The following is a 25061-nucleotide window of genomic DNA, read 5'->3' as shown; positions in this document are numbered from 1 at the left end:
AGCCTACTGCTCAAGCAGGCTCTTTGGGATGCTTCTCTTTGCTTGCCTCCTGGCTCTCGTAATGATGGAGGTCCCAGAACACAGCACACCCCCCCCGCACCCCTGAAGTTCAGCAGAGATTGGTGGATGAGGTGCAGCCCCTGTGGGGAAGAGTCTTGACTAACAGAAGGAAGCCCTAAGCTTCTTCCCTTGGGCCCAGGTCCCCAGAAATGCCCTTACCTAGTGCTGTTGGGTCAGCGTCAGGTTCTGGGAAGGGCCAGGACCATACCTGGTCCCAGAGATGAAGAGAAGGGAGGTCAGGTGCTTAGCACCGTGGGCAGGTAGTGGGCACCTGTTGGCACATCTCCTGCTCGTAGAACTTTCTGAAGCCCCCTCTTCTCTCCAAGCCTGTGGGCCTCCTGGTAGGGAGCTCATGCTTTGGCTCATGTTCTCTAAGTATTTGTTTAACAACTATAGAAAAAGGCAGAAGGCCTGATGAGGGACAACTGGAAACAGCCTTTCCTCTCTGGTCCTGAGTTGTCCAGTTTCGGCCCCAACCCACACCCCAGTTCTTGGCCAGACTGGATGTGATTTCCTTCCAAGCCTATTTATTGCCATCGCTGACCGTGTTCAGGGTGGAGGGGCTCTTACCTCCCTCTGACCCCACACAGCCTATCTGTTACCAGCCAAGCAAGGGCACGTTTGAGGGGGGAAGCAGGAGTTGTTACTACTGATTGCTTGTACCTCAGTGTTAGCTGGGCCTGGGCCACGCAAAATGTGTCCAATATATCGAAGTTCTCTGCCTCAGATAATGCTGTTGAATATAAGCCTCTCCAAATTCCACAGTTCCGGTGATGTTCTAATCCTGGTGAGATTGGACCCTGGGTGCTGCCTGGCTGGCTTGCCCTGTCTGTCCATTCCGACTCTGTATTTTCCATCGTCTGGTATATGTGAAGAGGATTCTCTCCATTTGACAGAGGGGAACCTGGGGTCCAGAGGGGTTGATGGACTTGCTGAAGACACAGTGACCAAATTCCAACTTAGACCAGGACCCAAGGTCCCGCCTTGATTTCCCCATGAGCCTCTCAGGACCAAACCCTATCCCTCCACTCCAGGGCATGATAGAATGTCCTCACCCAAACAGCCAAGGGCTGGGATGCTTCTGGAAGCCTAGTGCTTCTGGAGAGGCGAGAGGGGATGAAGGAGGCAGGGAGGCATGGGAGGCAGGAGAAGCCTGGACGAGAGCCTCATCTGTGCCTGGTGGTTCATAATCGTGTTATTTGGAAAGAGGGGTCAAGGAGGATTTGGGCACTCAGGGAGGGGACAGTGATCTCAGTGCCCCTACTTTCACTCCACAGGAGGAGATGAGGCCTCTGCAACTGTGGGAAGCCTGCTTCGCTCATTGGCCAACAGCGGCTTCTAAGGAGAAAGGGCTTTTGAGAGAGGCTAGAAAAAAAAGTAATTTCCAGTGATGAGTTTTGCATGCTGTAGTTAACAATAATTATTAAATAGGTAGGGTGAGCTCGTGCTTGTTTTCCTTATTATTAACCATATTTATGGGTTTTTATTAAGTTGTACCAAGCTGGGATAATTGTCAAATGCTCTGCTTGAGCTTTGTGACTCTCGGCCTCCCATGCTATTTTCTTTTATTCCAAGGGTGGAGTCTTTTCATCATTCGAGACTTAGGTTATAAACCGGGAGTTGGCAAACTTTCCATAAAGGTCCAGAAGGCTTTGCAGGTCACGCAATCACTGTTGGAACTCCTCAACGCCACCGTTGCCGCCTGAGAGGAGATCGGACCATATGCACATAAGTGCACGTGGCTGTCTTCCAATAAAACTTTATTGGTAGGAATCTGTGGGGGCTACATGTGGCCCCAGGGCTGTCATTTGCAGACCCCTGCTGGAAACAGTGGAGAAATCCTGGGACTAGGAGCCTGGCTGCCGAGGATCTAATCTAAGCCCTGGCCCCCGTGTGACTAGAGGAAATTACTTCACCTCTCTGGTTATTGGTTTTCCTGGCAGTACAGCAAGCCCTTTGCATTAGACAATCTCTAGCACCTGGAATTCTTATGGTAATCTGGCATTTTGCTTTTTGTCCCTTCAGTCAACATTCAGAGAGAGCCACAGGGCTTCTCAAAGCCCGTTACCCCTTGTTCACCTGTGGGATGGATTTGGTTTCTAAACCACATAATAACGTTTTGTATTTCTCCGATGGTATCTTTTCAGGCAGCTCCGTAACCAACCTGCTTCTTGAGTTACTAAGAGGTGGCTCTGTGACAGGCTCTGTGACTAACAGTACCTCTGGAACTGGTTGGCAGTTTGGGAAACTGAGGCACAAGAAGAGAAATGGCTGAGATCACCCAGCAAATCGGTGATGCTTTTAGAAAAACCTGGTGCCCCCCTCCCCACTCCCAGTAAAAGGAGTGCTGTTCAGGTTATTCCAGTTTGGGAGGTTCAACTCTCAGTGAGGGGGCAGTGGTGCCCCTGTGAGAGGCTGAGAGCAAGGTTCCAGACTGAAATTGCCTGGATTTATAGCTTCATAGCACCACCTGATACCATGGGCAAGACACTGCGTGCCTCCGTTTCCTCATCTGTGGGATGGAGGGAAATAATAAGATGGGGCTGGATGAGGATGAAATGAAATAATCTGTCAAGTGCTTAGAACAGCACCTGGTGCACATAGTAAGTGCTCAGTAAATGGTGGCTAGGCCACAGTTTTTGTTACCACCACCTTGTTGTTGCCCTTCTGTAAATACGTCAAGGATGTCTCTTCCTCGTTTTTATACCTGATTCATCTTCAATTCTTGGCTTGGAGATGCAGGCTGACTTGTATGTCAAGTGACTCTTGATGAGGTAGGATAGAGGGAAGGGAGGGAGTGAGGGAGGACGGGAACTTGGGAACAGGTCCATGAGGGAAGGAGGGTCAGATTTTAAATACAGTTAGGTCCCCTTATATTGTTGGGTTGGCAAGAAAAATAGGCTTCCCTTCAGCAGTATGGAGGCTCTGATATATTTTGTCTTCATCCCAGGATGTAGAGATTATAAGGGAAGATTTAGGTATTTCTAGGGTACATTTACCTTTTAGTTTTGGTCTTCTTTGTTTCCCAGAATATGTCGATCTTTTCTACCGGAGAATTTAAGTTTGGTGACATAACCAGCCTCTTGGTCATCCTGGCTTTGTTTTGTCCTTATTAAAAGGTTTATAAGCATGTGCCTCAAAAACTAGCAGGCCTGAGGCAGTTTTCTCAGAGGGCTGCCAAGAGAAATTGGGGTGACTCTCAACCTAGTGGCAGGTTAAATGAGACTCAGTGCTTCTTTGTTTGGCTTGATGTCCCTTCGAAGGGCAGCCTGGAGATCATTTGGTCTGCAGGGCGTTTGCTTCTACCGGCTGATTTTAACCAACTCTGACAGGAGGGCAGAGGCCCCCAAGCGAGGTCAGGACCACAAATCCCATCCCAGCAGGTGCATGATGGGGAGACAGCGCCCTCCGGATGACCTTCAAGTTCCCATTGATTTCCCGTCAAGCAGTGCTTCCCCACCCCCATCCTGCTCCTGCCCCTGCCACTACCCATAGGCTGGGGGCTCTGGAAGAGGACATGGCTCAGCTCTCAGGGAAAGAACATGCAGAGGAGGTTAATTCAGAGACAGGTCCTTTCAGGAAACTGGAGTAGGTACATTGGGGACCATCGTCTGGCACTGCTAGTTTACAGTGCTAGTATCAGGCCTGGAATGTTCTTTTTGGGCATAGGAGAGAAGAGCTGATGTCACGAAGGGCATCATTTATTCCCTTGACCCTACTTCTCTACAGGTTTTGTAGTGTTTGTGTGGCATCCATTGGGTCCCGAGCAAGATTCAAGTATGGACTGTGGAATAGGCTCCTAATCTAGTGATGAGTGTGTCGGGTAGGGAGGATCAGAAGTGAGAAGGTGGTAGTGTCATTCTCATTCCCTGTGTTGGGGCCTCCCCCTAGCAATGACCTTCTTGCCCTCTGGGGAGCCAGGCTCCTGTACCAGCCCAGCTGGCTGTTGCAGGTAGCCTGGGATTTTCACTAATTTTTTTTTCGGTGTTATCTGTTGAGCCATTACCTTTGCACCAGATCATGTGTTAGTCAGAGTGGTAGACAAGAGAAATAAAGACCCTGCTCTTACGGAGTTCATAATTTTGTTATGTAGAGACAACCAGCAAACAAAGAAAAAAGCAGAAAAAGGTTGGTAGCCGGTGAGTATAATGAAAAAAATAAAACAGAATGGGACATAGCAAGGACTAAGGCAGGGGTGGAGTAGAGTGGGCTGCCTTAGGGTGGGTCAAAGAAGACTCTTCTGAGAAGAACCCAGCCATGAGAAGACCCGGGGGAGCTGTATACAACGAGAGGAAATAGCATGTTCAAGAGTCCTGAGGTGGGATGATTTTGGTATATACAAAGGACAGAGAGAAGTGCAGTGAAGATGGGGTTGAGTGGACAAGAGGGCAGGGGACAAGAGGAAGTAGGAAAGGTGGACATGGCCAGACAGTCTGGGGGCCTACAGCTAGGGGAAGGAGTTTGGATTTTATTTTGAGTGCTGTGAAAGCCATTGGAGGGATTTAAGGAGGAGAATGTCATGATCTGATTTCCATTTTAAAAAGATCACTTGGACTGCTGCATTGAGAATTGACTACCGAGGATGTGTTATTTGTGGCTGTGTTTTAAATGCCAGGCCAATATTCCCTTTATCGGGGAGGACAGCCTTGAGGCCCTCGTATTCCAGCAGCGAAGATGGGGTCTGAGGATATGTTTATCTGAGAATTGTCTCTAATCAATGTTCCACTTCTACTGGCAAGCACACCTGAGGGACAACATCCGGGTGCCCAGCTCATAGCTGGGGTTTCAGAGAGGACTCAGCCTATGAACCAGGGAAACTAAAAATACTTTCTTAATCAATGAAGTTTCTGTGATGGGCGTGTGTTTTCTTTCTAGGTATGCTTTACCCTAAGATAAAGCAGTCTTTTTTTTTTTTTTCCACTTTTGAAAGTTGGTTGCATTCTACACATTCTTTAGCCTCCAGAGAAGAGATTTATTTTGTCACGTCTGGATGCCATTTGAAAGGCAAACCTTGGATACAAGAAAGGCTACAGTCCTCTTCCTCTCTGGAGCATCCCCCTTTCCTGACCCCCCCACACCTCCATTATTTACTGGAAGGAATCATCCTTTTTCCCCTCCAGCCTCCAGTCTCTTGTCCTTGGCAGCCCCTTGACATCAACCCTGAGTTGCGTATGTCATCAGAACACCCAGTGGCAGCTCAGAAATCATGGCCAGGTTCAACATAAATTCCGTCTTGCTTAGGCAGCTTTGCATAATAAGTCCCTGAAAAGTCTTCACCAGAGTAGATGCTGGAAAAGGGATTTATTGGGTCTAGCAGGCCTGAACATCAGACTGCATGGCATTTAAGTCATGATAGGGGTTTTAGGGTTCAAATTCTTCATCAGATTTGGCTTTTGCAAGGCAACACCCTTGTCCCCAAGGTGACTTTCTTGCGATGTTTGAAGGTCAGAGTTACTGCCAGAGTGACTCAAAGAATGTTAGGATCTTCTCCATAAATTTGCCTTAACCAGGCCTCTTAGATGTTTCACGAGGGATGAGGATTTCTGTGGGGCTAGTGTGCTACAGGTTAGTGCTGCTTAATCCATGCCAGCTGCCAGAAAAGAAATTTCAGGAACAGACCCAGCTGAGTTAAAGTCAGCTAGCTGGGCTTTCCTGCTCTGCCATTAGAATGTGGCCGAAAGACATCACCACAAGGCCCTCTTGTTCTTCCCCTTGCTTTGGAGAGTGGGGAGTTATCCTCAGGTCAGTGAGTCTCATATGTCTCAGAATTACTGGGGGATCTGTCAAAAATACAGATGTCTAGATTACATGCCAGACCTCCAGAATCAGAATTTCACAGCCCCACTTGCCCCCACTGATTCTGACATAAACCAAAGTTTGAGCGCCACTCCCTAGACCATTCTTCTGGAGACTGGGGTGATGGCATTCTTGATAAGCACCGAAGGCACATCTGCATCAGCAGAGGAAGAGCTAGTCCTCCTAAGGTGGTCTGATGACAGCACCACATTCAGTGAGCTTCTTGTAAAGTTCAGAGAAGGGGAATATTAGTTCTGTGTCTTGCACAGTGGCATGAATATTGTAGGTGGAGAAATGAAAATCTTGAAAGCCAAAGGGATCTTTTTTAAGATGATAGGGAAAATTCAGTGAGATTCAAGCTTGCAGGATATCCATTTTCAGCTGCCTAAGCTTGTGCTCTGGAGAAGCCAGATAGTTTCAGGCTCACCTCATATGCATATGGAGAAAGAGTGTCCCCCAGCATCTCTCAGCTGGGAAACTTCCATTAGGATGACCTGACATTTCAATCAAGTAATCAATATTTATCATGTTCTCTGTAGTGTGAGCACTATGCTTGGTTGGCTAACAAGGACATACATAGCTCTTGGTTCCTGTCTTCAAGATTCTTATAATCTAGTTGAGTGGGAAGAGATAAGGATGGTAGAGACCGGCCAAACACAACTGAGACAGTCGGGGAGCTCTGAGAGGGTGGAGGGCAAACACTGTTGGCAGGGATAACTGGGTTGGGGGTGGGTGTGTGTCCTGGAAGAAGCAGGCCTTCAGCTGGCCCTTGAACAGATTAAGATTGGCCAGGCCAGGGGCAAGAGGCAAGAATTTCAGGTTGAAGGAAGGACTTGAGTAAAGGGTATTGGGGTCCAGGGGTAGGGTGGTCTGATTCATATATACAGGAAGGTCAGACGAAGATTCATTCATTCATTCATTCATTCACTCACCATTTAACCCAATATGGCAAGTTCTGAGCTGGGCTTGGGGATAGAGCAGGAAATAAGCCAGGTGCTGTTTTTGTATTTGGGGCAGGCTTTGGGCTGCTGGGATCATCATGCAACAGCTATTCAGCTCCCCTTGTTGCCTGAGGTTTGGCCCCAGCCACCCTGCTGCTTAAAGTCTTAGGATGGAGGTTTGGGTTGGCATTCACCAGCCTCAAAGACACTGCATCAGTGAGTCCGTGTGTGTGTGTGTGTGTGTGTGTGTGTGTGTGTGTGGTGCGGAAGGTATCAACCAGCTGAAGCAGCTAGTATGCCACAAAGTGGCAGAAAATGCTGCTCTTTGGGGGAAGAGAGAGGGAGAGAATGAGAGAGAGGTCATTCTTCTTTCTCTTCTTATAGGGGCACCAATCCAATCATGAGGGCTCCATCCTCATGAACTAATTACCTCCCAAAGGCTCCATCTCCAAATACTAGAGCATTGGGAGGTTCAGGCTTCCACAGATGAATTTCAGGGGAAACAATTCAGTCCACAGCAAACACTCAACCTGGCTCTCTTCGAAGGGCAGCTTTAGGGACTGTAACGGTGAGGAAAATGGAAAGGTTCTTGCATCTTCCAGAATATTGCCCCCTGCTTGCTAGTTATTATAAAATGCTACATAAATGGGAGATGGCTTTCCACAGTGCAGTTAGAGTTCAATATACTTCAATGTAAACAGGAGGAAATTAATGTATGGTGTAGATGAGTCTTAATGGGCATTTGTGGGCGGTGGTGGAAGTGTGGGCAGCTGGGTGAGACAGCAGGAAATCCAGGTGCCCACAGAGAAGAGGAGGGGCCCATGGCGGGGATGGAGGGGCCAGAAATCCTGCCATAGGCTAGGACTTCTTGTTATCTCTCCTTATCTCTGTTTATGTGCACAAATAGCAATGATGGGCCAAGGTCCTGTTTTTAGTCAAAAGGGACTGGTGGCCATGCAGCGGGAATGGAAAGAAGGGGCAACTTCCTGAGAAAGGGAAGAATCCAATGCCAGATGGGATGAAGGAAGGGGAAGGATCAAGGACACCTTACTGGGGAGATACAAGAGTGGTGTTCTCTCAGGTTTCCCTCCACCCCAACACTACCCCAACCACAGAAGAATGGAGACTCCGAGGAGGGAGCAAGCTTCTGGCAGGAGATGAGGAATTTGCTTTTGGACACGTGTTTGGGGGATGGCAGGACCACCTGTTCTTGGGTCAGAACACAGGACCAGAGGGACAGTGAAGAGAGAGGACCCCCAGGTATCTGGGTTGGAGGATTGGACCTGAGAGTTAGCTCAGGGCAGCGGATATGGAATCTAAGCGAATAGGCATGGTGTTGAGAGAGAGAGAGGTGGAAGCATGAGAAGAAAAGGAGCAGAGGGTCTTGGAGGGGCCGTGATGGGCTCTAAAAGCACATTTGGAGCCTAGTTGGCAATCGTTTTAGAGGAGTCTTATTTGTACCCCTCTGAATCCTCTTTGGTTCCCTGGAATCTGTTTTTCCATAGTTATGCTCAAGGAGGGTCACTGGAAAGTTCTGAGAGCTATGACTCCCTTACTCCAGATTTGATCGCTGAGGGATCTCACCCCTCACGGTGCCCCCAGAACTGGGCAGCCAGCCCTGTTCCAAGCTGCAGGCTGTGGGGGGCTCCTGCTCTAACAGGCAGGGAGCCCAGCAATTTGTTCTCCTGTGCCTTTCCTGCTTCTGATTGCAGCCTTGGGTAGCCTGAAGTAGGCTGTTGATGAGAACATCATTCTACTCTGCCTCGTGCCAGCTTCTTCCAGCCCAAGACATCTATCATCCCGTGGTAATCCAGCCCTCTTGGTTTGATGCAGACAGGTGACGGCTGAGGCTGGGCCGTGCCTGACCCAGCCTGGGGCATGCTGGTCACCGCTCCACAGAAATGAGTCACTCTCTGCCAGCCTTTCCCTGCTCTCTCTGCCCCTTGCACCTTGAATGCAAATGTCACCCCTGGGATCCTATCATTGTGGGATTTTTTTTTCTTTTTTAAAGAAATCCCATATTGAACAGGACATTTGTCCTCTCTCCTGTTTAAATTGCTTTCCACGGGTTAGGGAGACCTGGCCATCGATTTTCTTCTGGAGAGCAGAACAAGCCCTGTGAAGATTTTGGCTAATTAACTTTTGGAGAGGTGCTGCTTGAATTTATCAAAAAGGCTGAAGTCTCTTTTCTCCTCCTGTATCTTGAGAAAGGCTTTAAACTTTTGTTTCCTAGTCTTTGCCAATGCCTGGTCTGTTTAAAAGTGACTTGCCTGGAGACCAGGGGGGGGGGGGGGGGCTGCAGAGAGAGTGTTGGATGTCACATTTTTGCAGGTTCAATCTTTAATACGTTGTTCCAGTCCGAAGAAGGTTTTCTCTGTTTAGGTAAGAGAGGTATCGTTCACACAAAGATTACGTTTAAAAATACACATTTCCCCCCAGCATGCCTGTTACTAATAACATCGCATGTTACGGAAAGTGGAAAGTATTTAAGATGAAATTAATTTTCACCCAACGCACCACTTTGTTTGACTTTCTTGTTCCATTTGGTGTGGGGCACGGACTTGGCCAAACGCACTTTTCGTTTTCAGCAACTTCCCTTTCTCGTTTCTCTCTTTGGGACTGAAGCTGTGGGAAGCAAGTTAGGAGCGAATGAAGAAGAGTCTAATCTGAGACCCTGTACTCGCTTTCTTTTATGCCGGCTTCCAGAGTTTGTTTTGAGAGTGGAAGCCTTCTCTCCAGTCTATGGGTTCTAGTGTACTGTTTGCTTGTCTTATGGATTCTCTTTCAGCAGAATTTCCGGGGTTGGAAGAGTTAACATCTATTTTGGCCATCTGCCAAAAGATCCTGGGAAACCAGATGACTGTTTCTCACATCGGACACCTCTCTGTTATGTGTTCTTGTCAGTTCTCATCAATGTGGCGTGGCTGGTCGCGGTTTCATGAAGGAGCTGGAACATCCAGGACACCCTGGATGGGGCTGTGTGTCATCTTGCCTGGGCTGAGCTGTCTGGAAAAGTTCTGTTTGCACTGAGCTCTGTCGCCTTAGCAGCGGGGACATTTAAGCTGGTGGGACACAGATGTGAACGCTTTGTAGGAAATGGTTCTTTATTTTTGATCAATCTCATGATCCTTGTTACCATCTTTGATTACATCAGCTCATGTTCCGTTTTATAGCATTTTAATGGGCTTCCATCCCCCCAATTCATTTCCAGCTGTGTGGCTATTATAATTTGATTACAGTTTGGTTTTGCAACTGCTAGGACACTTTCTGAGCACGTTATGCCTTCCTTGTGAGGCTGAAGATGTTCACAGGGGGAAAAGGAGCAAGGGGCTTTTTTTTGAGGAGGCATGTCAATAAGCGATTTCCAAAAGATGCCTCAGAAGCTTCCATGGTTGTATCCTCCCAGAATAAGAAATTTGCTTCAAACTCTTTGGTAGACTCTGATCCCCTGATTTTTTTTTTTTTAAAGAGTACAAAAATCCCTCTAAAATTTTGCTTTCTTTAGTCCTCTAAATATTTTGGTTAAGAACTATATATTATTTTTGACTTAGAGACTTTCTCACCCTGATTTTGGCTTCTTCAAATCTACATAGAATCAAAACAAAGGGACATTCATAATGTTGCTTCAAAATGAGCTACTTAATTCTCCCTCTGGCCCTGCAATCCTTGTGGCTCCTCCTCTTCCTGCCTTTCCTCCCACCGCCCCACAAAGAAGTGCAAGTCTACCTGGCAGAGATTATGTTATTACATTTGTATTTCCTTGAGACATTTATTAACCTCCAACATGTGCCTGTCTTTTATTTGTTAGGTATTTGATCTCTCTGATTTTTTTTTTTGTTTTTGTTTCTTTTGCTTTACATTTGATCAGTTTTACCAATGTTATGTTTTTGGTTCTTGAAAAGGATACTCTCTTAAAATTTAGTAGCATCACCACAGGTCCAAGGATACAAAAGATTCAGGAACATAAAATTTACTTTGTTTAATCAGATCACCACTCCAACAAATCAGGAAGGTCTTTCTATTTGCGGTTTAGATCCCAAGAATTAAATTATCTTGAATTCAAAATTCAACTATTATCGCAAACTCTCCCTCTGTTTTCATTTAGAACGTTATTTTCCTTTAAGTGTGTGGTTTTAAAAGATTGGTGCATGCTCCTCTGTGCCTCCTTTCACCATAATAGCTCTCTCTGCTTTTATGGGATATTTCCTCTACCCTTCTGGTCTGTGTTTATATGGGGTGTGTTTCTCTTCTATTGTAATGGAAAGCTGTCCCTCTATGCTGGTGTTGGGTTCATTCTAGAGTGCTTTTGCTGGCAATTACTGAGAACAAAGTGTGGCTAACAGAGGATGTTAGTGAGGGGGCTCTAGAAGCCTGAGCTCCTGGTAGAACCCAGGTAGAAGATTGTTCCAGAGACACTTCTATTCCAGAACGGGACCTCATGCTTCCTGGAACAGGGACTGGTCACTTTTACTGGTGGTTTATCTAGGGGCCCTCGGCTCTTTGTTCAAGGGGATTCTGAATTCCCTGGTGGATTTGGTATGGGAAACAGAACCTGGTTGAGGCCTGACACCAAGTTGGAATCTGTCCCTTGGCAAGGCTCTTGGTACTCCTTGCCTGGGTCTTCATAACTGCATAAGCTGCCCAGGGAGGTAGGTGAGTAACCTCAGTTTCCCTCTGGGTGTGTTCCCTGGCCTCACCCCTGTCTCTCTCCCTCTTCTGGGCAGGCTTGGGGACCAGTTCTACAAGGAAGCCATCGAGCACTGCCGGAGCTATAACTCGCGGCTCTGCGCAGAACGCAGCGTGCGCCTCCCCTTCCTGGACTCGCAGACTGGGGTGGCTCAGAACAACTGCTACATCTGGATGGAGAAGAGGCACCGCGGTCCAGGTGAGCCCCGCCGCCCTGGCACGTCCGTGCGCTGGCTTCTGGGCTGGATGCAGGAGGCCCCACAGCTGCTGGGCATCTCCGCGGGCGGCCGGGAAGGGCGGGCAACGAGAGAAACGCAACCACTTTTCTAGCTTTTGGCACATGTTCCCAGGACGGTGGTGGTGGTGGGAGCGGCAGAGTGAACGGGCTCAGGACTTAGCCCCCAAAAAGGGAAGACCGAGGATGGGAGAATCAGCTTCTCATCTTTTGCCCTTTTGTAGCTTGGTGCTTGTAAGATGGCTTTGAGGCTTGGCTCCTTCATCAGTCCTCTCTCCCTCAGGCTCCTCACCTGTAAGATGGGAATGATCATTGTATTTACTTTGGGGTTTTCGTCAGGATTGAACGAAAATATTCATAAAAGGCTAATGAGTTTGCACATAGGAAGTATGTGCTCCAAAAATGCTGGCTTTGTTGTTGATATTACTATTATTATTATTACTTTTATGCCAGTTTCTAGGTGCCAGAGAACAGAATAGATTAGGGAGGCAACCAGAGAAAAGCGTTTTCCTGGCTCTGTATGGATATATTTTAAAAACCTTTTATTATGAAAAATTTCAAACCCGTACAAAAGTAGAGAGAATAGTAAAATGAATGTCCATGTATTTATCACTCAGCATCAACAGTGATCAACTCATGGCCAATCTTGTTTCATTTATACTCACCTCCTACTTTCTTCCTTGGCCCTTGGTTATTTTGAGGTAAATCCAAGGCAGCTTATTATTTTATCTGTAAATTTTTCAGTATGTATCTCTAAACGATAAGGACATAAACAAACAAATCCACAATAGCTATCAAAGCTCCAAGTTAACAATAAAACGTTAATAAAATCAAATATTTGTTCAACATTTATTTCCTCCTGTATTTGAAATCAGAATCCAAATAGGATCCTACATTGTAATTGGCTGATTTTTTTTTTAAGATTTTATTTGTTTATTCATGATAGACAGAGAGAGAGAGAGAGAGAGAGGTAGAGAGAGAAGCAGGCTCCATGCAGGGAGCCCTATGTGGGACTCGATCCCAGGACTTAATCCCGGGACTCCAGGATCACGCCCTGGGCTGAAGGCAGGCGCCTAACCACTGAGCCACTCAGGTATCCCCCTGATGTGTTTCTTAAATCATTTTAAATCTGTAGGTCTTGGGGGGTGTGTGTGTCTGTCTGTCTGTTTCTCTCCCCCTTGCATGTTATTAGTGGAAGAAACTGGGTTGTTTGCACCGTAGGGTTTCCCAGAGTCTGGATTTTCTGATTGCATCCCTATGATGTTATTCCTGTGAATTGGTAGTTAGGACTGGAGACTTGAGCAGATTCAGATTCAGGTTCAGGTTCAGTTTTTTTTTTTAAGGCAAGAACAACTCCTAAGTGGGGTGTGTACTTCCATCATGTTGTCTGGTTATCTCTCTTTCACTGATGTTAGCAGCCTTTGGTGATAGTTGCTTAGATCCTTTATTCAATTAAGGGCTGCAAAAAGGTGACATTCAATTTAAGGCTGTCACTATTTTTTCATTTATCAGCTCTATAACTTCTATAAAGAGAAATATCTCTTCATTAAAATTTTGGTTTTGTGAGGTATAGTTCACATATGAAAGGTGGAATAAATAATTTTGCCCCTTTATTTTATTTTATTTTATTTTATTATATTATTTATTTATTTATTTATTTATTTATTTATTTATTTATTTATTCATTCATTCATTCATAGAGACACAGAGAGAGAGAGGGGCAGAGGAACAGGCAGAGGGAGAAGCAGGCTCCATGCAGGGAGCCCGATGTGGGACTAGATCCAGGGTCCCCAGGATCACACCCGAGGCTGCAGGCAGCGCTAAACCGCTGCGCCACCAGGGCTGCCCCAATTTTGCTCCTTTAATTACTAGTTTATTTTTAATCATGATAAGTGTACTCTTTAATCACCATCCCCTATTTCTTCCCCCCACCACCCTCTGGTAGCCATCAGTTCTCTATAGTTAAGAGTCTGTTTCTTGGTTTGTCTCTCTCTCTTTCTCTTTTTTCCCCTTTGCTTGTTTGTTTTGTTTCTTTAATTCCACATATGAATGAGATCATATGCTATTTGTCTTTCTCTGACTGACTTATTTTAACTTAGCATTGTACTCTAGAATTATATCCATTTGTTACAAATGGCAAGATTTCATTCTTCTTATGGCTGAATAATATTCCATTGTGTATATACACCACTTCTTCTTTTTTATTTTTTAATTTTAAAATTTTTGTATATTTTTTATTGGAGTTCAATTTGCCAACATATAGCATAACACCCAGTGCTCATCCCGTCAAGTGCCCCCCTCAGTGCCCGTCACTCAGTTAACCCAACCCCCAGGACACAGGACACCTGCACCCCAATGTTTATAGCAGCAATGTCCACAATAGCCAAACTGGAAGGAGCCTTGGTGTCCTTTGAAAGATGAATGGATACACCACTTCTTCTGTATCCATTCATCTGTTGATGGACATCTGGGCTGCTTCCATAATTTGGCCATTGAAAATAATGGATTTATCAGTTTTCAAAATAGTGAGTTGGTTCCCTAGTATTTATCAAAGATGATCAATAAAGTTATTATTTTGTTGAGTGCCATCATGAATTTACAGATTTAAACACAATGGGATACACTTTAATCCATTTTAGCTATTATTCTTTTTTTAAAAAGGATTTTTATTTATTTATTACAGAGAGAGAGAGAGAGAGAGAGAGAGAGAGGGAGAATGTGACCACAAATACACAGACCAGCAGGCATTGGGAGGGAGAAGCAGGCTCCTCACTGAGTGGAGAGCCCAAAGTGGGGCTCGAATCTGGGACCCTGGCATCATGACCTGAGCCCAAGGCAGATGCTTAAGTGACAGCCATCTAGGTGCCCCTGTAGCTATTGTTCTTATTGATGGTTAAATTGTCCCATCATTGGCCACTAGGGGTTTGGTCCAGTGCTGGTATTTTGAAAGAACCCCAGTAATTTCTGATAGCTACCTTGTTATCCTAATATTAAGCCCTATGTTTTAGGCTCATCTTGTACATTTCCTACCCAGACCTGGAATCAGCTATTTCTCTAAGAAATCCTGTTGCGTTTTTGTAGGAAATGTTATTTAAAGACCTCAACCTGGTAGTGCTCATTATTCCTGGGTTGGTCACTGTTTCTAGGACTTTTTAGTGAGCAGATCTAAGAAATATAATTTATAATTTCTTTTTTGAAAAGAGAAAATGTGTTATGAAATTATACCTATATTTCCCATTCAATTTAGTTTTACAATGTTTACATTTAACTATCCTAATTGTCTGTCTCCTTTCTCCCACACCAAAAAAAAAAAAAAAAAATCCTGGCTCTTAATGATGCTGATGTAATTACTTATTTGCTTTATCCCACAACATACACAATAGAGTATCAGAATTAAATAAGACTTCCAACAATAAAATTACTGAAAATGGTTTCCTCCTCCTCCTCTTCTTTTTTGTTTGCAATTCTTTTGTCATTAAGGATGTAGAGTCCAATTACTGTGTTTTAAGGTCACTTGAAATAGTTCCTCTGAGTGGTTGTGCCACTAACTAAGCACACAGTTGGATTTGTTTCATTTTGCTTTCACTTATTAGGTATTCCCTTTTTTTTTGAATTTCATATAATTTCTTTGTCTTTTTTAAAATTATTTTTTATTTTGAAATAGTTGTAGATCCACAGGAAGTTGCAAAGATAGCCCAGAGAGATCCCTCATATCCTCTACCCAATTTCCCCCAATGGATACATCTTATGTAATCATAGCACAATCTGGAAACCAGAAAATTGACATTGGTAAAATGTGTGTGTATAATTTTATGCCATTGTATCACACACAGAGATTTGTGGAACCACCACTGTAATCAGGATACAAAACTATCCCATCACCATAAAGATCTTCCTCATGCTACCCCCTTTATGATCATACTCATCTACCCCTCTCATCATTTCAGTACCTTTAACCTCCGTTATTTATAATACAGTGTCTTAAACATTTCCTCTATACACATTGAAAACCACATCAAGGCAGCATTGAAATTTTTGCTTCAACTATCAAATGTTAACTTAGAAAATTTAAGAATGTGTCTATCACATTTACTCATATTTTTACTCTTTCATTGTTCTTTCTTCCTTCCTGATGTTCCAAGATGCTTTCTTTCATAATTCCTTTCTAATTAAGTACTTTATTTTAAAGTAGATCTACTGGTACAACTTCTCTTAAGTTTTCTTTCTTCTGAGAATGTCTTGACTTTTTCCTTCAGTCCTGAAGGATATTTTTGCTGGATATAAAATTCTGGGTTGATAGTCCTTTTGTTTTGGTACTTGAAAAATGTTTTGCATTTCCTTTAGGTGTATGATGAGGTTTGTGATGAGACGTTTGCTGTTATTCAAATTCTTTTCCTTTATAAGTGAGGTGTCATTTCTCTGTCACTTTTCAAGATTTGCCTTTTCTTCTCAAAAATTTGATTTTGGTATGTTTTCATGTGGATTTGTTTGGGTTTACTTTTTTTGGAATTCACTCAGCCTCTGGAATCTGTTGGTTTATATATTCTGCCAAATTCAGGAAAATTTCAGCTTTTTTTTTTTTGGATGTATGTTTAGTCCCACTCTCTTTCCCTTATCCTTCTGGGACTCTACTAACATAAATTTTAGAATTTTTTGTTATATCTCCAAATTGGCCAGGCTCTGTTTATCTGTTTTTGTTGTTGTTTTTTGTTGTTAGTCTGTTTTCTCTCTGTTGCTCAGAGTTATAAGTTCACTGCTTTCTTCTATTCTGTACATTTGTTATTGTTGTTTTATTGTGTTTTTCAGTTTTACAATTTCCATTTGCTTCTTCTTTAGATCTTTCATTTCTTTACTGAGACTTTAAATTTTTTTCATTTGTTTCAAGTGTTCATGATTGTTGAAATATGTTTATGATACCTCCTTCAAAATCCTAATTCAGATACTTAGGATTTAGTATTGATATTTCTAATATTTCTATTAGAATCTTGCCAGATAATTCTAAAATCTGTGTTGATATCTGTTATCTTTTTTTTTCTCATTCAAGTTGAGATTTTCCTGGTTCTTCACATGAGTGAATTAGAGTGAATCCTGGACATTTTGGCTATGATGTTATGAGACTCTATGTGTTCTTTGGTAAAGTGTTCAAATCTTTTATACATTTAAAAATATTGAAACTTATTTGACATACAATGTTGTGTGAGTTTGAGGTGTACAACATGTTAAATTTATACATTTATATCTTATAATATGATTGCCAATGTGGTGACAATTACTGTATCACATTACATAATAATCCTTTTTTTAGTGGTTGGAATAATTGTGTTCTAATCTCTTAGCAAGTTTGGTGACTATAATATTATATGATATATAATATATAATATATGATATATATAATATTATATGATATATGTAATAATATAACATATATCATAATATAATAATATATTAATATTAATATTATTGTTACAACAATATACAACAATAATATTATTGCCTATGTTCTCTATACTCTGTATTAGATCTCTAAGGGGAATTGTTTTCTTGCTATTAAATTTTGATAGTCCCTTACACATTCTAGATTCAAAACCTTTATCTGATATATGCTTGGCAAATATTTTCTCCCAGTTTATGGCTTATATTTTCATTATCTTTACAGTATCTTTCAAAGAGCAGATATTTTAAATTTTGATTAAGTCCAATTCATCAATTTGTTATTTTATGAATTGAGATTTTGTTGTATATAAGAAATTGTTGCTTAATCCAACGTCAGCAATATTTGTTTGTTTTTCCTAGAAGTTTTATATTTTTTTTGTAAATTTATTTTTCATTGGTGTTCAGTTTGCCAACATATAGAATAACACCCAGTGCTCATCCCATCATGTGCCCCCCTCAGTGCCCGGCACCCAGTCACCCCCACCCCCCACCCACCTCCCTTTCCCTCACCCCTAGTTCGTTTCCCAGAGTTAGGAGTCTCTCATGTTCTGTCTCCCTTTCTGATATTTCCCACTCATTTTTTCTCCTTTCCCCTTTATTCCCTGTCACTATTTTTTTATATTCCCCAAATGAATGAGACCATATAATGTTTGTGCTTCTCTGATTGACTTATTTCACTCAGCGTAATACCCTCCAGTTCCATCCATGTCAAAGCAAATGGTGGGTATTTGTCGTTTCTAATGGCGAAGTTTTATAATTGTAGGTTTTATACTTAGGTCTATGATCCATTTTGAATTAATTATAAAATAAATTTGAGGTACAGATTAAAGTTTATCTTTTTGCAGATAGATATCTAATTGTTTCATCATAATTTATTGAAAAGACTAGACTTTCCCAACTGAATTTCCTTTGTACCTTTGTCAAAAATTAAATGTTTGTGTGTATGTGGGTCTATTTCTGGACATTCAGTTTGGTTCATTGGTTTGTCTATCCTCACACTTATACTGTCTTGATTATTGTATTTTTGTAATGCTCTAATTTTTTTCTAAGTTATTTTGGTTATTCTAGTCCTTTGCATTTCTGTGTGAATTTTACAGTCAGTTTGTCTATTTTTACAAAAACTCTGCCAGGATTTATTTATTTATTTATTTATTTATTTATTTATTTATTTATTTATTTAGATTTTATTTATTTATCCGTGAGAGACACACACATACAGAGAGAGAGAGAGAGAGAGAGAGAGAGAGAGAGATTGGGAGAGACACAGGCGGAGGGAGAAGCAGGCTCCATGCAGGGAGCAGATTAGTGCCGCCTTCAGCCCAGGGCCTAATCCTGGAGACCTAGGATCGAGTCCCATATCTGCCAGGATTTCAATTGGGATTATGTGGAATCTATAGATCAGTTTTGGGAAAATGAATAATTCTTAATACTGAGTCTTCCAATCCTGAATATAACATATTTCTCTATTTGTTGTCTTCTTTAATTTTTCCTGTTGATGATTTTTAGTTTTTCATATACAGATATTCACATTTATCTCTAAGTACTTAATATTTTTGATACTATGTAAATGGATTTTAAAAATTTCAATTTCTGATTATTCTTTGTTAGTTTATGGAAATACAGTGGATTTTGTATATTCATTCTGTATCCTGTAACCTTGCTATACTCATTTATTCTAACATCTTTCTCTAGATTTTATAGAATTTTCTACACAATTGATTGTTGTTAGTGAAAAATAAAACTTTTTTTTCAATATGGATGACTTTTATTTATTTTATTTGTCTGTTGCACTGGCTAGAATGTTTAGTATAATATTAAGAAAAAGTGGTTACAGTGGATATCCTATGTTATTCCTGATTTTAAGGGAAAAATATTCTTTTTCTCATTATTAAATATGATGTTAGCTGTGGGCACTATGTAGTTGCTTTTTTTTTAAAGATTTTATTTATTTATTTATTTGGGAGAAAGAGAGCATGAGCAAGGGGAAGGGCTGCTTCCCTTCAGAAGAAGAAGGAGAGGGAGAAGCAGATTCCATGCTCCTGGTGCAGAGCTTCATCACAGGATCCTGGGATCATGACCTGAGCTGAAGGCAGGTGCTTACTTGACTGAGCTACACAGGAACCCCTGTAATTGCTTTTTATTAGATTGAGGATATGCTTGTTTCTAGTTTGAGAATTTTAAATCAGGAACTGATATTTCTGAGTCAGTTGAAATGATAATAATTTTTTTTTTATAGTTTGCTAACATGATGAGTTACATTGCTTAATATTTGAATATTAAACTAACATTGCATTCCTAGGATAAACCCCACTTTGTCATGACGTATTATCTTTCTTATATATCATCAGATTCACTTTGCTAAAATTTTATTAGAGGTTTTGTATCTATGTTTATGAAAGGTATTTGTCTATAGTTTTCTTTACTCATTGTGTTTGTGTCTGGTTTGGGTATCAGGTTGATGTTGGCCTCATATAATGAATTGGGAAATAGTTCTTCCTTTTCAGTTTTCTGAAAGAGTTTATGTAGAATTGGTATTTTTTCCTTAAATATTTTGTAGCATTTACCAGTGAACTCATCTGGGCCTGGCAATTTCTTTGTAGAAATGTTTTTAACTTCAAATTTAATTTCTTTGATAGCTGTTCAGATTATTCATTTTACATTGAGTTTTGGTAGTTTGTAACTTCAGCAAATTTATCCATTTCATCTAAGTTGTCAAAATTGGTTGTACAACAGTGTTCATACTATTGGTATATCATTCTTTTAATATCTGTAGAACCTAGTGATATATTCTCTCTTATTCCTTATGTTGGTAATTTGAATTTTCTTTTTAACCTAATCAGTATAACTGGAGGTTTACCAGTTTTATTGATCTTCTCAAAGAAATAGCTTTTGATATAATAGTTTTTTCCCATTTTTCCTGTTTCTATTTTATGATTTCTGCTCTGATATTTATTTTTTTCTTTCTTCTACTTACTTTAGATTTAATTTACTCTCCTATTTCTTCTGTTATTTCTTCAAGTAGAAACTGAAGTCATTGACTTGAGACTGTTCTTTTCTACTATAGGCATTTTCTGAAATAGTTTATTCCCAAATGTAAATACTGCTTTAGTCTCATTTCACAAATGTTAATACTGTATTTTTACTGTTACTCAATTGGAAATGTTTTCTAATTTGTCTTTCAAGTTCTTTTTCTACCTATGGATTATTTAGAAGTGTGTTACTTAGTTTCCAAACATTTGGGGTATTTTCCAAATATATGCCTGTTACTATTCCTAATTTAATTCCATATGGTCAGAGAACACTTTGTATGACTTGAATCCTTTAAAATTCACTGAGACTTGTTTTATGGTTCAGAATATGGCCTATCTTGGATCAGGTTTCTTTTTGGTCTGTAAAAGAATGTGTATTTTCTTGTTGGTTGTTGGAATGTTCTATAAATATCAATTAAATCAAGTTGGTTGATATTATGGCTCAACTCTACATCCCTACTGATTTTTCTGTTGATTTGTTCTATGAATTATCAAGAAAGTGTATTGAAATTTCTGACTATAAGGACACCGGTTGGCCGGCTGCCTTCAGCTCAGCTCGTGATCCCAGGATCTGGGATCAAGTCCTGCTTTGGGCTCCTGTGAAGAGTCTGCTTCTCCCACTGCCTATGTCTCTGCCTCTCTCTCTCTCTCTCTCTCTCTCTGTGGGTGTCTCTCATGAATAAATAAATAAATCTTGAACAAAAAATGAAATTTCTGACTATAGTTGTTTGTCTATTTATCCTTACAATTTTACCAGCCTTTGCTTCATATGTTTTAAAGCTCTGTTATTAAGGGAATACAAATTAAGGGAAATGTAATCTTACATTTAGAGTTGTTATGAGCTCTTGATAAATTTGTCCATTAACATAGGTAAAGACCTTCTTTATCTCTACTAATATTCTTTACTATGAAATCTGCTTCCCATGATATTAATATAGCTACTCCAGCTTTCTTTTGATTAATGTTAGCATGATGTATCTTTTTTTATTCCTTTGCTTTTAACATATTTGGATCTTATGTTAAAAGCATTTAGCATATGTATAATTGTGTCTTGCTTTTTTTTTTTTTTTTTTTTTTTGTGTGTGTGTGTGTGTATGTGTGTCTTGCTTTTTAAATGCAATCTGACAGGGGCCCTTGGGTGGCTTAGTCAGTTAAGTGTCTGGCTCTTGATTTTAGCTCAGGTCCTGATTTCAGAGTCATGGGATTAAGTTCCATTTCAGGCTCTGTGCTGGGTATGGAGCCTGCTGAATACTCTCTCTCTCTTTCCCCCTCATTCCCCACTCATATGTGCATACACATGTTCTCTGTCTCTCTCTAGAAGAAAAAAATAAGTGCAATCTGACAGTCTTTATTTTTAAGATTAGGGTATTTAGATTATTTACATTTAATGTGATTATTGCTATAGTTAGGTTTAAAGCCATCATTTTACTATTTGTTTCCGATTTATCCATGTTCCCCTTCCTGTCATTTTATGCCTTTTTGGGGATTAATTAAATGTTTATGATTCCATTTTATTTCCCTGGTTGACTTAATAACTTTTGGTTTGTTATTTTAGTGATTGCTTAATATTTGTAGTTTCCATTTTTAATTACAGTTTGCCTTCAGGTGATAATTTACTACTTCATGAATAGTATAAATACTCTATAATAGTATTCCAGTAAACAGAACAACATTATCCACAAAAATGTCCACATCGGGAACCCAGGAAATGCTATGGCAAAAAGAAATTTTGCTGATGTGATTACGGACCTTAGATGGGGAGGTTATTATTATTATTATCCAGATGGCCTCAATCTCATCATAAGGATCTTTATAAGGCATGAAGTCAGAGTCAGAGCACGAGAATGTGACGATAGATGCGGAGGTTGACGTGATGCTATTGAGGAAGAAGCCACAAGCCAAAGGATGTGGGTGGCCTCTAGATGTCAGAGAAGCAAAGAAGTAGATTCTGATTCAGGGTTTCCAAAAGGAGTGAAACCCTGCTGAAACCTTGGCTTTAGCTCAGTGAGACTGATTTTAGACTTCTGACCTCCAGAATTATGAGACAACAAATTCATGTTGTGTTAAGCCTCTGAGTTTGTGGCACTTCATTATGACAGCAGCAGGAAACTAATACAAATGTACTTTTATCTTTCCCCTACTGACCTTTGTACAATTGTTATCATATATTTTAGTTTTATATATGGTGTAAACTTTTTACTACATTGTCATTATCTTTATTTAGTTAATCATCTTTTAAAGAGTTTTAAAAAATAAAAAATCTTACATTATTACTCATGTACTAAACCATTCCTTATGCTTTTCATTTCATTGTGTACATCCACATTTAGATTGGATATCACTTTCCTTTGCCTAACGGAGTTCCTTTAATATTTCTTGCAGCAGTGTGGGTCTGCTGATGATTAATTGTTTCAACTTCTGTATGTCTTGAAATATCTAGTTTGCTTTAGTTTTTTGAGAGATATTTTTATGGAGTATAGAATTTAGATTGACAAGGTTTTTTTTCGACCTTTCAATACTATAATAATGCTGAACTATTGTTTTCTTGCTTGCATTGTTTCTGATGAGAAATCACACTTATCTTTGATCCTCTCTGTATAATATGGCTCATTTCTCTGGCTGCTTTTAATATTTTCTCCTTATCACTTTTTGGGGATTGGTTGCTGTTTGTTGCTTTTTTTTTTTTTTTGGCTGAGTGGCTACAAAGACTTTATCAAATTATTTAAAATGTTGGCATTTGAATATTCATGTGTGCACATTAAAAAGCTATATAGACTCTCACTCTTTTTGAGCAATTTTGGTTATGATGTGCCTTGTTATAGTTTTCTTCATGTTGCTTGTGCTTAGTTTTATTGAGCTTCTTGGATCTGCATGCTTGTAGTTTACATCACATTTTGAAAATTTCTAACCATTATTTCTACAAATATTTTTTCTTTCCCCCTTTCTCTTTGGGTAGTCCAATTACACATCTATTAGGCTATTTGAAGTTGTTCCACAGCTCACTGTACTGTTGTTCTTCTAAAAAAAAATTCTCTTTTTCCCATGGGGTTAATTTTGGATAGTTTATATTTTTGTGTTTTCAAGTGCACCATTTTTTTCTTTTGCAATGTCTTATCTGACATTAATCACGTTCAATACCTTTTATTCCACACATTGTAGTTTTCATTTCTTGAAATTAAAATTGAATCTTTGAAAAACATTTTTTACTTAACTTTTGAACATATGGAATACAAATGATAGCAGTTTTAGTGTTCTTGCTGCTAATTTTACTGTCAATATCAATTCTGGGTTGGTTTTAATTGATTCTTTCCTCCTTCAATATAGGTCATATTTTTCTGCTTCTTTGTATATGCCCTATAATTTTGGATTGGATGCCAGACATCATGAATTTTACCTTGTAGGTGTTGACTATATAATTTATTTCTATAAATATTCTGGAGCTTTGTTTTGGGACAGTCAGGTTACTTGGAAACAGTTTGATCTTTAGGTGATACTGGAGCAGTCTAGGGCTAATTATTCCCTATCAATAAATACATATTTTTGTGTGTGTGTGTGTGTTTTAAGATTTTATTTACTTACTCATGAGACACACACAGAGAGAGAGAGAGAGAGAGAGAGAGAGAGAGAGAGAGAGAGAGAAGCAGAGACACAGGCAGAGGGAGAAGCAGGCTCCATGCAGGGAGCCTGACATGGGACTCAGTCCCGGGGTCTCCAGGATCAGGCCCTGGGCTGAAGGCAGCGCGAAACCACTGAGCCACCAGGGTTGCCCTATTTTTGTGTTTCTGTACTCTACCCAGTACTCCACAAATCATGAGGCTTTCCTAACATGCTGATGGGAACAAACTGTTTCTAGCCGCTTTGCACACCAGGCACTCTTATTTCTATTCTTACTGGATGGTTCTTTCTTTAACATTGAGTACTTCCCTCACAAACATGCACTGATTAGTACTGAATTGAATACTCAAAGGAAAGTCTCTGTGACCTCCAAAGTTCTTTCTCTGTGTAGCTCTCTTCTGTTTACTATCCTATTTCTTGAATTCTAGGCCCCTTGGTCTCCTGGGGACTCTTAGCTCTTTCTTTTCACTCAGACTTAGAGAATCTGTTGGTTTCCACTTGTGTTCCTCTTCCCCATGTTGCAGTCTGGAAGCTCTCTTGAGGTAGTAAGCTGGGACAATCATAGGGCTTATCTTGTTAATTTCCAGTGTTTCAGGCATCGCTATCCTTCATTTCCTGATGTCTAGGGTCTTGAGAACTTTTGTTTCATATCTTCTCTCTCTTTTGGTTTCATGTAGAAGAGTAAATATGATCCTTGATACTCCCATCTAGCCAGAAGCAGATGTTTGCTTTTTTAATTTAACTGTATAAAATATTCACATGGTTCTAAAGTCATATCTATAAAGCATGGTATAATCAGAGAAAGTCTTGTTCTGTGTCTGTTGTTTTACTCTGTCCTTTTCCTGTTTCTATAGGCAACTTCCTCTTCTCCTTGTTACTATTATTTTGTTTTTGCTCTTTCTGTAAGTAAATTTTTCTAAGCTTTTGGCTTAAAAAAAAAAAACCTATGCAAACACATGTATACTTCTCTCCCTCTATGTCTCAACACTTCATAATAGTCCATTGTCTGTATATCCTATTGTTTATTCAACCATCCCTATAGATGGACATTGGATTATTTACAGTCTTTTTCTAAAATGATACAATAAATACATATTTTTGTGTTTTTGCATTTTTGCATATGAATCTGTGATATAGATTCCTAGAAGTGGAATTGCAGGGTCAAAGGGCAAATACATATGCAGTTTTGCTAGATACACTAAATTTCCCTTCATAGGGTTGTGCCATTTGCATTCTTACTAGTGGCAGATCAGATTGATAGGCATA

At 40.6% G+C, this 25061-nt stretch overlaps 1 protein-coding gene across 4 annotated transcripts in view; it reads left to right on the top strand.

Moving 5' to 3' along the window:
- DPF3 (double PHD fingers 3) overlaps positions 1 to 25061 on the top strand; it is a 258874-nt gene that overhangs the window by 89717 nt on the left and 144096 nt on the right. For all 4 annotated transcript variants that reach the window (XR_012002230.1, XR_012002229.1, XM_026008532.2 and 1 more), the window contains exon 2: positions 11522 to 11682. Coding sequence is in view for 2 of the 4 variants with exons in the window: in XM_026008532.2 (XP_025864317.1) it covers positions 11522 to 11682 (161 nt within the window). In the remaining 2 variants the exon portion in view is untranslated. The remainder of the gene's footprint in view (positions 1 to 11521; positions 11683 to 25061) is intronic.

The sequence above is a fragment of the Vulpes vulpes genome, chromosome 6 (genome assembly GCF_048418805.1).
Source record: "Vulpes vulpes isolate BD-2025 chromosome 6, VulVul3, whole genome shotgun sequence".
In the NCBI taxonomy this organism is placed as follows: domain Eukaryota; kingdom Metazoa; phylum Chordata; class Mammalia; order Carnivora; family Canidae; genus Vulpes; species Vulpes vulpes.
This window is presented reverse-complemented; position numbering and strand designations above follow the sequence as displayed.